This window comes from Staurois parvus, unplaced genomic scaffold (genome assembly GCF_062004578.1).
Source record: "Staurois parvus isolate SC_StPar_1 unplaced genomic scaffold, SC_StPar_1.0 ptg000172l, whole genome shotgun sequence".
Lineage (NCBI taxonomy): Eukaryota > Metazoa > Chordata > Amphibia > Anura > Ranidae > Staurois > Staurois parvus.
Genome location: NW_028317968.1, coordinates 3749285 through 3766980, shown reverse-complemented (window position 1 = coordinate 3766980; position 17696 = coordinate 3749285). Strand labels below are relative to the sequence as shown.

General features: G+C 41.6%; 1 protein-coding gene across 1 annotated transcript in view; it reads left to right on the top strand.

Moving 5' to 3' along the window:
- Nucleotides 1-14459, top strand: part of LOC149462592 (N-acyl-aromatic-L-amino acid amidohydrolase (carboxylate-forming)-like) — a 31384-nt gene extending 16925 nt beyond the window's left edge. The window contains exons 3-7 of the mRNA XM_089676584.1: nt 1123-1312; nt 2334-2433; nt 3529-3636; nt 10313-10422; nt 14047-14459. Coding sequence (XP_089532710.1) covers nt 1123-1312; nt 2334-2433; nt 3529-3636; nt 10313-10422; nt 14047-14241 — 703 coding nt within the window. The 3' untranslated portion in view covers nt 14242-14459. The remainder of the gene's footprint in view (nt 1-1122; nt 1313-2333; nt 2434-3528; nt 3637-10312; nt 10423-14046) is intronic.
- Nucleotides 14460-17696: the final 3237 nt, after the last annotated feature.

Below are 17696 nucleotides of genomic sequence, written 5' to 3'. Positions count from 1 at the left end.
CATCCAGCCCAAGGGCTGACGTTTGGACACCACTGCTCTGACTTGTTCCTGATCTATTAAAAACATGTTTTGTCTGTGTTCTCATTAGGCAGATTACTGATCAATAAGGACATACAGTAGACAGCAATAAAAACTTGCAGGCAATAACTGTTCCCTGCTCTATCCAAAACAAAAAATGTTGGGGCTGGAGTTGGGCTTAAATGAACCTGAAAACCCATGAGTGCTTGATACTTGCAAATGAATAGTTTTTTCTGAGTGGTTATGTACTCCATTGGGGTAGACTAATGAATTGCAGCACTACTGTAAGGGATTTACTATTGTATGGTGCTGTATACGATAACAATATTGCATCGAGATGTGTTCATTTTGCCAATTAAGGCAACTAAAAAAAATATAAGGAGGTCCATCAAAGACATAACTAATTAAACATTGTATAAAAAAATTGCATGGCAAAAGCCCATGAACCAAGATAACATAGCTTGTATGTTTATGCTTAAAGCGTATGGGTAGGACAAAATAAAAAACAAAAGTACATATGCAGTATATCAATGCATTACATACTGTAAATACAGATGTTTTATTTCTTTTAAAAGGTCGCAAAAGCAAAAAAATACTTGTTAATCTCTCAAGATATAAATAGGTAAAATCCCATCCAACCAGTACCACTCAAATACCTATTTTTAGACAACATACTTTATCAATATTATTTCCCAGAAGAGGAAAAATAATGAGTGTTTCATAGCTATGCCTAGCTTTATGTTACACAGCTATCCCCATTCTAATATCAAATTGAAAATATTTGTCAAAATGTACAAAAACTGAAATGCCAGCTTTACTCTCCCACTGTGTTGACCCTGGGAACTCATATTTGTCTTGTGCAGAGATAAAGTAAAGGGCTTGTCTTTTCTGTCTGCCTTGCTACTGAATGCTCAACTGCTGTGGCAGATGTATGGACAAAAATGATCATAAGATAAGTGAAGTGCAAAAATAAATTGTGCATAAGTTGGAAAAAAGCCTGTTTTACAAGAAAAATAGTGACTACTCTAGGGGGTGGATATAACCCAAAATGAATGCCACTTGTCTGACATTACCCCGTCAACAACTTGTTTAATCTTGTTTCAGATCTCCGGAATCTGAAGGTGATCCATATGAAGTGAAACGAGCAAGAGAAATTAATCAGCAATATGTATCTGGAGTTCCTTCTTTTGATTTTGCTTTTGATCTACACAACACCACTTCAAACATGGGAGCCACATTGCTCCGCTGCTCAAAGGATGACCTCCTCTCACTGCACTTAGCAAACTATTTGCAGGTGAGTATACATATGCATTAAAACAGCAAGGACAATGCAATTTTTTTTTAGTATTAGTAGAGAATACCTGATCACTAGGTGTTACCATAAAAGAAATACCAGCATGCAGTGTCTGAAAATAAAAGCCATTTAAGAAACAGGTACAACTCTAGAGCTGCTCATACACATTATTGTTATTATTATTCTTGTTCTTCAGTAGTAACTGAGTATTGTACAAATTATTCAGCTATCACATTTGGTCATTTCCTATGACTATATTTGGTGGTACACACACATTAACAGCCTCCAGCTGCATTTTACACTTTTTGGGCCTTCCTTTTCTACAAACTTGCAGGAGATTTTTAGTTATTCCCACACAAACCTGATCTTAATCTATGTATTTTTGTATTATACTGTATATCCCAATGAGTTGCTGTCACTTCAACTAGTGTTCATTTCCCATAGATATTTGCAAATGTACAGTATGCAACTGAGACCAAGTAGACAGGTTTTCTTTGGTAAAGGTGCAGCTAAGTGTTGGGAAATTTTATGTTGTGTGTGTTTTTAATGGGCAGAACCTCTAAGCATCCATCGTCTACTGTGTGAAAACTTTAGATTGATTGAATGGTTGCCATTTTTTCTTTTTCTTTCTTTCCATTATTGTCCATGAGGGGACGATCACATTCAAATTTGTTCTACAGCTGTTATTGAATATTTAATTTCATATGGAGCACATTTATATATGATGCCCACTGTTAAAACAATGAATACATAGGATTGGATTCACATTACCTCTGTTTTTTATGATTTATTACTGTAATTTCTATTTAAGCTCCAACCCTATTAGACAGCAACTTTTAGAATAGTTTTAATAAATGTGGGACTTTTGAAGGGAAATATGAAGCTGGCTCCACTATGGAACAACTGATTCCTTGTACAGCTATTTGTGTGAATAACATACTAATGGAATACTGAACATTTACAGTAAATGCTGTGCTGCTGTGCAGAATAAATACAGAGTGTGTTCAATTGTCTGTTTTAGAGCAACAGTGAGGATCAGTCTATGCCATGCTACAACTACCTCATCGACATACCAGAGAAGGATAATGCATACCTGCAACATATAACAAAGCATGCACTGTGTAAGCCTTCTTCAACTACATCTTATATCCAGTCAGAAACAGCACTTATTAGGTTAATGAAATTAGACTGCTAAAGATGGATGTTTAGTTCACTAAATCAGCCTTTCTCATTCTTTTTTACCTCAGAGGAACCCATAAAATAATGTTTAGGTCTTAGGGAACCCCTACTAAAACCATTTTTTGAGTAAGTGGAAAATATGCCCCTTTTGATCTTCTACAGTGGTGATCAAAATGCCACCCTTTAAGGCAGAAAAAGAGTTTATTGGTGTCATGGCACTAGTTTGGTTCTGAAATGAAGTAGACACTATTGAACAGGGAGTCAGTCAACACAACTCAAGGAACCCTTAGCAACCTCTGAAGAAGCCATAGGGTTCCACCAAACCTTGGTTCAGAATGGCTGCTCTAAACACTGTCATCTTGCATAAATATTTGTAAAGTATAAGTGGTGTTAAAAGACATTTTGTAAAAGGCAGTTTGTGCAGGTTGACACATGTGCAGGTTAGGTTTTTCCACTGCTGGTAGCTGTTGCAGTCAGTGTGCCTTGCCTTACAACAAAAAAGACCCTTTTTTTCACCTCTACCGACAACCGAAGCTTTTAACTCATAGTAGACATGCCTCACAGGCCAGGCACTTGCTAAAACAGATTAGAAGTAAGTAATGATTTGCAGAGTTTTTAAATTGAATCCCTCTAATGTTGTCCTTTTGTAACATGTTGTTACATTTAAACCTCCAGTATGGTTTGTCTTTAGCCTTTCCTTTAAAGATGATTTACTGGCTAGTAACAATGTACATGTTTCTTGCCTCTCTGAATAATTATAGACACAGAAAAAAGAGCTTTATATGTCTGCTTTTGTACTGCTGGGCAAACTCAGGTCTTTTACTTTTGGATAGTGCACTATGATTTCTGAGAAGTCGCTTACAATAAGAAATTTCAGCTGCAGATTGGGTTGACGTATGGGAAAGGGACCCATCTGTGCTAGTAAATGGAAGTCAGAAGAAGAAAATTTATTTTAATGCTAGAAATCCTTCAGTTTCATTTATTTGTGTTCCAATGTAATACAACACATGTAGATGGTTATATGCAATTTCTTTTAGGTTTAGAACTTGGGCCACAGCCTCAAGGAGTGATCAGATCAGACATGCTTTCCAGAATGCGAGAGCTTGTAAACCAAGCTTTGGACTTCATCAATCTTTTCAATAAGGGTAAGTCAATCCCAAATTAGAACTAGAATGTATAGTCCCCACATTTTTCTCTAAAACAAAGCCTACTTAAAGCTGAGTTCCAGCCGTTTTTGTGTTTATTAAAAGTCAGCAGCTACAAAAACTGTCTGGGTGCCCACTGCGCATGCGTGAGTCATGCTGCGCATCCTGATTGGTCCAGCAGTCTTCTGGGACCTGTGAAGGTTCCCAGGAGACTGCGAGAGGAAGGAATGGGCTGAACTTCCGGCTCACTTTGCCGCGGCAAGTAAAAAAAAAAAGGTGCCAAGTATGGCAGTGTAGGGGGGGAGGAGGCAAACAAGCACTTCCACTTTTGGGTGTAACTCTGCTTTAATCAAACTTTCAGTATGCCCATGCAGTGCTAAGTAACAAACAAACTTTAGAGTAGTGAAGTTAGGGGGAGCAATTACCTCTCACATCCCTGTTCACCTGGCAGAGCTGAAGAAAAACACAGTACTTCCAAGTATTAGGCAATTGTGGCTACCCCAACCCAAACAACACAGCACTGGGTGCCTGGGCAACCAATTCCTAAGCCTACGATCTATATTGTGGGGATGGGGAAAGGGTACACTTTGATTCTGCAAGTGAATGGGAAGAAATATGAAGGTGAATATACAGTGGGGAAAATAATTATTTGATCCCCTGCAGATTTTGTAAGTTTGCCCACTTACAAAGAAATGAAGGGTCTATAATTTTTATTATAGGTGTATTTTAAATGATAGAGAGAGAATATCAACCAAAAATCCAGAAAAAACACATGTTATAAATTGAGTTGCAGTTCAGTGAGTAAAATAAATATTTGATTCCCAAGCAAAGCATGACTTAGTACTTGGTGGAGAAGCTCTTGTTGGCAAGCACAGAGGTAAGATGTTTCTTGTAGTTGGTTACCAGGTTTGCACACATGTCAGGTGGGATTTTGGTCCACTCTTCTTTACAGATCTTCTCTAAATCCTTAAGGTTTTTTTGGCTGTTGCTTGGCAACTCGAAGTTTCAGCTCCCTTCATAAATTTTCTATAGGATTAAGGTTTGGAGACTGGCTAGGCCATTCCATGACCTTAATGTGCTTCTTCTTGAACCACTCCTTTTTTGCCTTGGTGGTATGTTTTGGGTCATTGCCATGCTGGAAGACCCATCCACGACTCATTTTCAGTGTTCTGGCTGAGGGAAGAAGGTTCTCATCCAAGATTTTATATTACATAGCCCTGTCCATTGGTCCCTCAATACGGCAAAGTCGGCTTGTACTTTTAGCAGGGAAACAGCCCCAAATGTTTTCACCTCCATGCTTGACTTTAGAGATGGTGTTCTTAGGGTCATAGTCAGCATTTTTCTTCCTCCAAATACGGTGATTTCCGTTAATGCCAAAGAACTTAATTTTGGTCTCATCTGACCACAGAGCTTTCTCCTAATCCTTTCCTGAATCATTTAGATGTTCATTGGCAAACTTCAGACGGGCCTGTGCATGTGCCTTCTTGAGGAGGGGGACCTTGTGGGTGCTGCAGGATTTCAGTCCATGGTGGTGTATTGTGTTACCAATGGTTTATTTGGTGACTGTGGTCCCAACTGCCTTGAGATCATTCACAAGCTCCTCCTGTGTAATTCTGGGCTGATTCCTCACTTTTCGCATGATCATCCTTACCCCATGAGGTGAAATCTTGCATGGAGCTCCAGACCAAGGGCGTACGATGGTTATTTTGTCTTTCTTCCATTTGTGAATAATCGCTCCAACAGTTGTCTCCTCAACAAGTTTCTTGCTGATGGTCTTGTAAACCATTCCAGCCTTGTGCGGGTCTACAATCTTGTCCTTGATGTCCTTTGACAGCTCTTTGGACTTGCCCATGGTGGTGAGGTTTGAATCGAAGAAAGAGATTCTGTGGACAGGTGTCTGTTATACACATAACGGGTTATTGTTAGGAGCACCTTCTTAAATTGACAGGACTAATCTGTGTACCACATGAGCATATAGCCAGTCTGTGGGAACCAGAATTACCGTATTTTTCGCTCCATAAATCGCACCTGACCATAAGACGCACCTAGGTTTTAGAGGAGGAAAACAAGAAAAAAAATATTCTGAACCAATGGACTGCAGACATAGTACAGGAGATGACCAGAGACTGCAAACATAGTACAGGAGATGACCAGAGACTGCGGACATAGTACAGGAGATGACCAGAGACTGTGGACATAGTACAGGAGATGTCCAGAGACTGCGGACATAGTACAGGAGATGTCCAGAGACTGCGGACATAGTACAGGAGATGACCAGAGACTGCGGACATAGTACAGGAGATGATCAGAGACTGCGGACATAGTACAGGAGATGATCAGAGACTGCAGACATAGTACAGGAAATGACCAGAGACTGCGGATACAGTACAGGAGATGACCAGAGACTGCGGACACAGTACAGGAAATGACCAGAGACTGCGGACACAGTACAGGAAATGACCAGAGACTGCGGACATAGTGCAGGAAATGACCAGAGACTGCGGACACAGTGCAGGAAATGACCAGAGACTGCGGACACAGTACAGGAAATGACCAGAGACTGCGGACACAGTACAGGAGATGACCAGAGACTGCGGACATAGTACAGGAAATGACCAGAGACTGTGAACATAGTACAGGAGATGACCAGAGACTGTGGACATAGTACAGGAGATGATCAGAGACTGCAGACATAGTACAGGAGATGACCAGAGACTGTGGACAGAACAAAGGAGATGACCAGGGACTGCGGACACAGTACAGGAGATGACCAGAGACTGCGGACACAGTACATGAGATGACCAGGGACTGCGGACATAGTACAGGAGATGACCAGAAACTGAAGACATAGTACAGGAGATGACCAGAGACTGCGGACACAGTACAGGAGATGACCAGAGACTGCGGACATTGCACAGGAGATGACCAAGGACTGCGGACAAACTTTATAAGCCTTTACACAATTCTCACAGCTCTGAAAATGAGAAAGGGGAGGGCAGGAAAAACTGGGGGGGGAGAAAAAAAAAGGGGGAAACAATATAGACAGGTACAATTAGTCACAGAAAATACTTGTAAGATAGTACTTCATTCAGTCCTGGAGGTTTAGTCATATTGGTTCTTTCTATCCATAAAGTTTCTTTCTGTATGGTTTTCTTATCCCAATTTCCCGCTCTGGCGTTTTTCGGGATAACTTCCAACGTCCAAAAAGGATACTACCACAGTGTCAAAGCCATGGTAGAGATCTAAATGTCGGCTAACCGGAGTAATCATCTTCCCATTAGAGGAATAGTAAAAATTATAATTTATCTTTGCTAAGGTGTCGTATTGTTTTTCCTATATAAAATGCCCCACATTGGCATAACATTAGATATACAAGCCCTTTTGCATCTGCATAAAAATGGGGAATACATTTTTGACCATTTGGAAGCAGAAATTAATGTCCAGTAGCTATCCAAGGGCAAAAATTGCATTTTCCACATTGATGTATCCCCTTGGGATGTCTCACTCTTTGAGTATTTGGTAAATAGTGGCTAGTGATTAGGGTATCCCATGTGGAATTGGCCCTTCAGAATCTTAAATCTGGATATTCCCTTATATACTTAGAGATGATAGCATCGTCTCGTAGTTTATGCCAATGTTTCTGTAGTAAATCCTGTAAATCCAGGTGTTGTGAGGAGAGTTTAGTAATACATTTTACCATTGTAAAACTATTATCATCCTGTTTGTTTTTGAATAATAAGGCAGTCCTATCCGATATGAGTACCTTGTTATAGGTCTTGCGTAACAGTGATCGCCATAACGCATGATCTAAGTTGTGCGGCCTGTGTCTTAAAATCACAAAGTTGGGTACAATTGCACCTAAGGTGTATATATATTGTGTGTATGGAATACTGTGGTGTTCTTTGCCTGCAACTGCATCCGCAGAACTTTGCCCAAAAGGATTATGGACTCTGGCGGGAACGCAATGTCACGCTTCTTCCTGTTGCCTCTCTGGAGGTCCCTCAGATGGGACAATTGGGACAGTTCCATCCCCTACAACTGGGACACCCCTTGGTACTACTTGGATACCTTCAAGTTTATCAGGGGCTGCAGGGAGTCAAGCCTGACTTGTGGAAACCAAAGACCATTTACAAGCTCATCAGAGCAAGTGACATTTTGGAGTCGGTTCCAGGCCTGCCTTCAGACACCTGCAAGGTGGTCTGGAGGAATGTTTCTTCAAACATTCTCACCAACAGGCACAAAGACCTGGCATGGATGGCAATCCAAGGGGGGTTGCCTCTCAGGACATTTATGCATGCCAGGAACCTGAGCAGATACAGACACTGCCCCTTCTGCATCATCCATGAGGAAACGTCTCATCACGTTTTCTGGGAGTGCTCTTTTGCTCAGGCCCTGTTGAGGGCCCTGGAACCTGAACTCAAGGACTTTGTACCACAGACAGTCATCACACACTTTGGGGTGCTGAATGGACTATTCTGTGGAACTTTTTCTCTGGAGGACATTGACAGCGCCTGGCGGGTGCTGTGTTGTTTTAAGGACGCTTTATGGTGCGCCAGGAAGTGCCTCATCCACCAGCGGGAGAGGATGTCCATTGAGGACTGCCGCAGACTGATCCTCAGTCTGCTCAGAGACTATACCTTGATGGACTTTAAGGAGGAAGAGGACGTCTGAAGATCTCCCCTTCCCCCTACTCCCCCTTGCGTGTCTTTGTCCCTTCAATAAAGCTTCGGGCCTGTGTCCCCCTCTTTTTCCCCTTTCCCCCCCTCACACACCCGATGCTTATTGTAAAATGTAACATCCGGTTTTGTATTGCATGACTTAGTAACGTTGAGAAATGTACTTTGTTTTAGGATGCTATGGTCTCGGGGTAAGCGGCGTTATGCATGACGTGTTGGTCTGGGGATTTGTCCGCCACGCACATTCAGTCAGGCATCATACCGCTGAGTGAATGTATTTATTTATTGAATGTATTTATCGTATGCTTGGAACTGTATTGCAATGTGGTGCGCTGCGTCGCAGTATAGGGTGAGATGTACCCCGACAACAAGTATCATGTGTTTTTTATACTTATGTAATAAAGTATTTTTTCAATCAAAAATACTGTGGACCAGTGCCTATGGGTGTGCACTATCTGCGTGTAGTAGTGTGTTTTTACAATACAAGTTAGTGGCCAGACAACCATTATCATCCAGGAAAATTTATAAGTCCAAAAATGTAATGAGATATGGGTTAAGATTAACTGTAAATTTGAGGTTGTAGATGTTTATATTGATTTGGGCAACAATCTCGTTTAGGGCTGATACGGTGCCCCCCAAATTAGGAAGATATCATCAATATAGCAAAACCATCACAGCACAAATTCCTCCAACTCTGGGGATCGGTTTTGAGCGGCATCTGCTTCTTCAAATACTGCATCAGTTTCTGGAATAATCTGGGTTGCTGCTCCCCTCTTCTTTCTCTGCTGGTGAGGTGACTTTTACCTGTAGTGATCCTTGAGCGGCATTACAAGTCTCCCACTTGTAATTCTTTATGTTTAAAAGGAAAAAAAGTTTGCTGTACTCTTTGGTACTGGTGATTTGGTAAGTCCAAATCCATTGCACCAGGCTGTCCAAGCTCTCCTCATACAAATGAGCCTATCTCTGATGATCAGGGCTGGGACAAGGGATGGGCAGGAAGGACGGCTGCCCTGCGTGCAATGATGAAAGAGTTCCTTCTGTTACAAGGCTAACAGGAGTAGAGACAGCAGGATTGCTACTCTTGTCAGCCCAGCACTGGGAGTAGTGAGGAGAGAGCTAGAAGGAAGTTTAAGATGCGCCCTCCCAAGCAGATCCCCTTGCACATCATGAACGGGAAAAAGAGGGCACAGTTTGGCATCTTTGCCTTGGTTGATGGATTACCTTGTCCCTGCACTGCTGATGATCTTAGCTATCTGACCCATGTGAACTGTTATTTCATGTAAAGTGAAAGATCAAAGATAGCTTTTTGGCAAATTTAGGACTAGTATGTTTGTGAATAACCTTGACAGGAATACATTTTTCTTACTTGTTTCTCTTGTTACCCACTAATTTATAACTAATAAAGTCCCACAATTTCGCTTCATCTAACCCAGGAGTATTAAACTCAATTTCATCACAGGCCGCATCAGCATTATGGTTGCCCCTAAAGGAACGGTTGTATGTGTAAGACTATATGAATGTATCCAGGGCTTTTTTCTCATGGAATATGTGAAGGAATTCAACTGCTCTCCTCCTCATCAACCACATTAAATGGTCGGTGTAGCAAAATTGCAACAGTTGGAGCATCTTAAAGGGGCAAGAAATACCAGGAGTGCATTATGTGCAGAGTTCAGGGGTGCGTTATATACAGAGTGCAATTTCAGGGGCGTGCTACGTACAAAGTGCACCTTCTCCAGGTCTTCTTCAAAAGTTTTCCATGCTTAGCACGAGATGGCGGTTGAGGAAAAAACCCTGGATGCGAGGGCCTCTTGAAATGGCCTAGTGGGATGGATTTGGCCTGTGGGCCTTGTGTTTGACACGTGATCTAATCACTGCCATGTTGAGACACAATTATGTGTCTTTTTGTGTTATAAAATATTTTTGCATCTAATACTATAGTAACATAGCATTTCAACCCTTTTTCTTGCAAATCATAATCCTGTTTTCCGTCTCTTTTGCAGGTAAAGAGTTTCCAAGTTTTGAGACTGATATATACAAGTTTGTATCCAGAGTGGACTTTCCTCGAGACTCTACAGGAGAAATAGCAGCAGTCATCCATGCTGAGCTGCAGGTAGATTCACACATTTTCTAAACCAGCTGAATTTAGTAGAACCTTCTTCTACATTCACCCTTCCTCCAGTGGTTGAATCACCATATTTGTATTTTTTCTCCATGAATGAAAACTGCATATAGAGTTAAGCAAACCGTAAAATAGACTTTTTGCCTCAATGATTTATTATTATGTGGATCATTAGCCTTAAAGATGAAATACAGTTGCAAGAAAAAGTATGTGAACCCCTTGGGATTACGTGGAGTTTTGCATGAATTGGGCATAAAATGTGCTCTGAACGTCATCTAAGTCACAACAATAGAAGAACACAGTCTGCTGAACATAATACTACACAAACATTAGATGTTGCCATGGTTTAATTGCACATAACATGTAAACATTCACAGTGCAGGGAGGAAAAAGTATGTGAACCTTTGGACTTAATAACTGGTTGACCCTCCTTTGGCAGCAATAACCTCAACCAAACGTTTCCTGTAGTTGCAGATCAGACCTGCACAACGATCTGGAGTAATTTTGGACCACTCCTCTTCACAAAACTGTTTCAGTGTAGCAATATTCTTGGGATGTCTGGTGTGAATTCGATTTCTTAAGGTCATGCCGCAGCATTTCAATCAGGTTGAGGTCAGGACTCTGACTGGGCCACTCCAGAAGGCGTATTCTGTGCTGTTGCAGCCATTGTTTTGTTGAATTACTTGTATGCTTTGGGTCATTGTCTTCTTGCATCACCCATCCTCTGCGGAGCTTCAGTTGGCGGACAGATGGTCGTACGTTTTCCTGCAAAATGTCTTGATAAACTCTGGAATTCATTTTCCCATCAATGACAACAATCCGTCCAGGCCCTGAGGCAGCAAAGCAGCCCCAAACCATGATGCTCCCTCCGCCATGTTTTACAGTGGGGATGAGGTTTTGATGTTGGTGTGCTGTGCCTTTTTTTCTCCACACATAGTGTTGTGTGTTCTTCCCAAACAACTCAATCTTGGTTTCATCTGTCCACAGTATATTTTGCCAGTAGTGCTGTGGAACATCCAGGTGCTCTTTTGCAAACTTCAAACGTGCTGCAATATTCTTTTTGGACAGCAATGGCTTCCTCCGTGGTGTCCTCCCATGTACTCCATTCTTGTTTAATGTTTTCCTTATTGCAGATGTGTCAACAAAAGTGTTAGCATGTGGCAGATATTTCTGTAGGTCTTTAGCTGACACTCTGGGATTCTTCTTTACCTCATGCAGCATTCTGCGCTGTACTCTTGCAGTCATTTTTACAGGACGACCATGCCTAGGGAGAGTAGCAACAGTGCTAAACTTTCTCCATTTGTAGACAGTCTGTCTTACCGTGGACACATGAACATTAAGGCTTTTGGAGATACTTTTGTAACCCTTTCCAGCTTCATGCAAGTCAACAATTCTTGATCATAGGTCTTCTGAGAGCTCTTTTCTGCGAGGCATGGTTCACATTAGACAGTGCTTCTTGAAACCAGTAAATCCAAAACAGGTGTGTGTTTTTTAAGGGCAGGACAGCTGTCAGCAACACATCCAATATCATCACACTGATTGGAGTCAAGGTTGGCTCACTCCTGGCTCCAATTAGCTCTGGGAGAAGTCATTAAGCTAGGGCCTCACATACTTTTTCCTCCCTGCACTGTAAATGTTTACATGTTATGTGCAATGAAACCATGGCAACATCTAATGTTTGTGTAGTATTATGTTCAGCAGACTGTGTTCTTCTATTGTTGTGACTTCAGAGCACATTTTATGCCCAATTCATGCAAAACTCCACGTAATCCCAAGGGGTTCACATACTTTTTCTTGCAAATGTATGCTCACACTCTAGCAATGCAACATTCAAATGCCTCCTCATTGGCACTAACATCTTCTGCTGTACTTTTTCTGGGTTTGGGATCTTTGCACATTTTGATTGGCCAGTATGACATCACGTGTATGTATGTGGGAGTTCATTAAAGTGAATGTAAAGTAATTTTTTGAATATGAAATTAATACAAATGTAATACTTACTGGCTCTGTGCATTGGTATTGCATAGAATGGCCCTTTATCTCCTCTTTGGAGACCCCTGCTGGCGCTGTCCTCTCCTCTTCTCCTGTGCTTGCTCCCATAGCACTCCCAAGCTGAGCTTTATGTGTCTTTGAACACACAGCTCAGCTCGGTCCAGGGGCGGACGGACAACTCATGGGGCCCCCAGGCAATAGGGGATCATAGGGCCCCTGTGTCCTTGCCCACACTCAAAGCACACCCAAAAAAGCCTATAAAAGGTACCAGGAGCATTTCATGGGGCCCCCTACTGACTCCAAGCCCTCGGGCAGTGCCCGAGTGCTCAAATGGTCAGTCCGCCCCTGGCTCGGTTCCACTCCTGGCTCCTTCCCCACATGATTTGGCTGACAGTAGTGGGACCCAATGTCTCCTGCTGCTCTCAGTGTACCCTGTGAGAGTGAAAGTGAGGGAGTGGGAGAGAAGATCTGCAGCTAGGCACAGCACTGGATTGATAGAGGGTGTTTAGAGAGAACGGGGAAGGAACATCTAGTTAGCAAAGTTAGCATTAGGGTAAAAAGCCTAATGACTTTAGAACCACTTTAATCCGGACACCAAAGCACACTGGGATTTAACATTGAGTTGCACCTGCCCAGCTCATTGTACATTTTATAGAAGTTTTTTCAACCAACCAGGTAAGAATGTTTTATTGTAAAAGAGACATACTGCAGTACAGTACAGTACGTGTCTTCTGCAAAGAAAAAAAAAGCCGCCTGCACAAAAACCCTTTAATTTTAAATTCTACTCTAAATTGGAATCTTTGGACATATTTATATGCTGTTAATGATAATTTAACTTGGGCACATCATTCACTGTAGTTATAATGGGCAGCATAGTTGAGTTGCATTCAGAGGTGTTTAGCTATTATTTTCTGTATTGATAATATGGTGATTGTTACAGCCACCAGTTTCTAACGTGTTATTTGGAGGTAGCATATAATTGATCTTTAAGTGATTAGTATTAAATTTATGTGATTGTTCAAAACTATAAACATTCAGGGCCTGCTCACACCAGAATGCAGTGCAGGAAACCTGTGTTCCATGTGCGTTTCCTGCACCGTGTTAAAAACTTACTGACCTTACGATCTGCAGCGACAATCCAAACACCACCCACAAACACAGTGTGTTTTCTTACACCAAATCGCATGGTAGAGAGGTACGATGTGATCAAGATGCGGTGCATTTTTTCTAAAGTCTTTGTTTTTGGACTTGATGTCAACTGCCAATATTCCTTATGTGCATGAGATTCACCACCAAAGTTATATGCACTACTTTTGGTGCTGTGCAGTATGATTTTAGTGCATTCAAATCACTGGGCAAAAAATGCACTGCAATCAAATCAAATAGGATTGCAATTGCGTTCCTGTGCAATTCCTAGTGTGATTCGCCCCTCACTGTTTATTCGACATCCTACAAAGCAGGATTTCAGACTAAAACCTATATTTGGAGCTATCAGGATTCTGCAGTGTAAATGCCAGCAAAGGGCCAACTAATTCTGATGAATATGCCTTGGTCGGTCTGATGTTTATTAATATAATCAATGTGCTTGTTGGTAACTTGATGCTACATTTGTATTTTTTTCAGGACAAAGATTATATTCCTTTGAAGTGTGGAGATCCAATCTTTAAGACTTTGAGTGGAAAAGATGTGTATTATGAAGATGAGAAAGTCTTGTACCCCACATTTATCAATGAGGCAGCATATTATGAGAAAAAAGTGGCCTTCATATTAACTGAAAAAGTCAACTGGAAAGTCCCTGCTTTGAAAGTAGAACAGTAACTTGGATGTCTTTGGACTTGATGTCAACTGCCAATATTCCTTATGTGCCTGAGATTCAGCACCAAAGTTATTTAAAGTTTTATTTTTTTTCTCTTGAAAGAAAAGATCTAAAATAAACTGTAAAATGATATGTGTATCAAACCAGGGTACAGTTTAAGTTAACAAATATTATTTGGAGTTTTTACTACATTACGGGTAATAAAGTATTAAATATCTGATATGGCTGTTGTAAATTATGAAAATATATTTCCTCAGTCCCTATTCACTTCCAAACATTCATTAGCTTGGAAGTACATCATGGGCCTGGGATCCAAGAAAGCTCCTCAAAGACACAGGGATTTATTTGAAGGCTAAAAAGGTAACTTGTATGTATGATAAGGTGCCTGCACTTCAGCACTGTTTGAAATGTTTTAGACCAAGTCAGTTTGTGGCCTGTCTGTTAGTGATCTCTCTTCATGCAGTGAGTGGTCAACAGGTCAGCCATCGGAAATTTTGTTGCCCCTTATACAGCTTTAGGCCTTCCCCCCCTCCCGGGTTGACTATCAACATTCTTCAAGGCTTGCCCACTGGCTATCCCACCGAATCCACCCACTGGCTATCACACTGAGTCTTTCAGTGCAGCCACTTTTATTTTAACACTCTTACAACTTAATATATGCAAAAGAAAATTGTATTCCAAATCATCAGTGCTTTCAAGATTTAACCGTAAGAAATTATATTTTGGCAAAAAGAGCAGCAAAGAGACAGCCCAATATATTCAGCAAAGAGATGGCCCAATCCAGCAAAGAGACAGCCCCATATATTCAGCAAAGAGACATCCCCATATATTTATCAAAGAGATGGCCCAATCCAGTAAAGTGACATCCCCATATATTCAGCAAAGAGATGGCCCAATCCAGTAAAGAGACATCCAGATATATTCAGCAAAAAGACAGCCCAATCCTGCAAACAGACATCCCCATATATTCAGCAAAGAGACAGACCAATCCAGCAAACAGACATCCCCATATTCAGCAAAGAGACAGCCAAATCCACCAAAGAGACATTCCCATATATTCAGCAATGAGACCCTTCTCTTCTAGCACAAATCCTCTCCCCTTTCATATTGCCCTCAACCTTTCATATCCTCTTACTCCCCTGGCCAGATTACTCTTCTCTGCACAAATTTTTGTTACCTGCCCCCTCCCAAGGCCACTGTGACCCTCCAGTATGCTACTTCATTCCAGAATGTACTCTTCCCGAATATAATCCCCCAGTATAGATTCCCACAGTGTAAACTCTGCAGTGTACTCCCTCCAGTGTAATCCCTCTAGTGTAAATCTCCCCCAATGTGAATCTCCCTAGCATACTCCCACAAGTATAATTCTCCCAGTGTAAATCCCCTTCTCCCTATGTAAATCCCCTCAGTGTAACACTGTAATCCCCCGTATGTAAAATCCTCATAGTTTAATCCCCTAATGTTAATTCCTCTAGAGTAATCCCCCATGTTCTCCCAGCAGTGTAATCCCCCCACATAACTCCCCCCAGTGTAATCCCCCGTTTGTAATCCTCACAGTGTACTCTTTGCAGTGTACTCCCTCCAGTGTAATCCCATAATACTCCCAGTGTAAATCCCCTACGTAAACCCCCCCCCCAGTGTAATCCCATAATCCTCCCAGTGTAAATCCCCTATGTAAATCACCCCCAGTGTAACTCTGTAACTCACTCCTTGTAAATCCTACATAGTGTAACCCCCTAGTGTAAATTCCCCCATGTAAATCCTCCCAGTGTAATTCCCCTCTGTGTAACCCCCCCTCCCAGTGTACTCTCAGCAGTGTAATCCTTTTAGTGTAAATACCCCCATAACTCCCCCCAGTGTAATCCCCCCTGTGTAAATCCCCCAATGTAAATTCCCCCCTCCCCGTAACTCCCCCCCAGTGTAATCCCCCCCAGTGTATTTGCCCCTGCAGTAGGAGGTGAATTAGCAGAGCCAAGTGTCGGCACTGGGCTCTGGGACTCCAGCATGGTTCTGAAGGATGCTGGCAAAGGGGCCCCCTACTGGCCCTGGGCCCTTGGTCAGTGGCCAAGTGGTTTGTCTGCCCTTGCCCCCAGCCTGTCCTGATCCCCCCTCCCTCCCCTGTATACTCTCATTATCCAATGAATGACCCCATTAAACCCATCATCATTACTGATTAGTTTAATGGGGATGGATTTTACTGTCAATGAAATTGGGTAGTATATTCCAGCTTGGGTGAGGACTGGGAGCCTTTGGTCTGGAGGGCAGCGGTTACAGATTTCATTTTTATATCTACAGAAAAAAATGTATCTTTAAATAATCAGCAGTAAAGTTGAATAAGTTGTTTTGTGTTGTCAAGTAATGTTTCTTTCATCATGGCAATACAAAAATGCACATTGTTAGCCCTGGTTCACACTAGCATGTAAAGTTGCAGGTCAAGTGAGAACACATAGAATTGCTGCATCTTGGGTCGCTGCAACAAATAAAATACTTTTTGCTCTACTTTTGGGCAATTCTTGTGTGGCAGGACTCCCATAGACTGTAATGAGAAATCGCCAACAAGTCAGCCTATGTAATTATCAGCAGTGATTTCTAAGGCATTTTTTAACCCTATATTCTACTTACATTCATTTGTATGATGTATACCTCTGTACCTGGCCATCCCTGCTGTTGAATTCTCTTCCCAAGTGTCCCATTGTCAGCTACTATTGTCACCTCCTAACCATATGGGCACAGTATGCGCAGTGTGGCAGAAATGGCATCTAGATGCATGTGTAAAGCTCAGGACCATGAGCTACTAATCAGCCTAGTACATGAAAGTCTGCTGAATTATGATACATGAGACTTCACCTACAAGGACCAGGTAAAGATAGATTCTTCATGGTTGCAGGTGGTAAAACTGTACCATGACCAGTGGGACACCTTTTCAGCCGCTGAGTAATCCACAAAAAAAAAAACATTTTACAATACACCTCCCTCCTTTACAATATTTTTCAGTGCATGTGCTATGCAACCAATATCATACAGTACATGTATTCTGTAATGCCAATCAATGTGCAATTTGTAAAAAATTATAAAAAGCACTCAGTACTACAATATTGTAAAGGAGGGAGGTGTCTTGTAGCATTTTTTTTAACAGGTTTTAACATTTGATGACACTTTGCACAGTATTTCCAAATGTAGGTTATTGTGGTCCATGTGAAAAAGAGGGAGGTGCATTGTAGCCCCATACCAATAAAAGTTTGAATACCTTAGCGCAGTAACATCTATACATTATTCCAAATTTTTATATTTGCATTTCTTTGTGTTTGTTTGGCAGCTTCACGCAGCTTTCCCTGCGTTAATAGGGGTTGGACACACACAAAGAGTCCAGGTCACCCTGCATAAGCACATTTGTGAAAAATACATTTGTTGCATGTGTAAAGTAGGGTTATTATTATTATATAGGATTTATATAGCG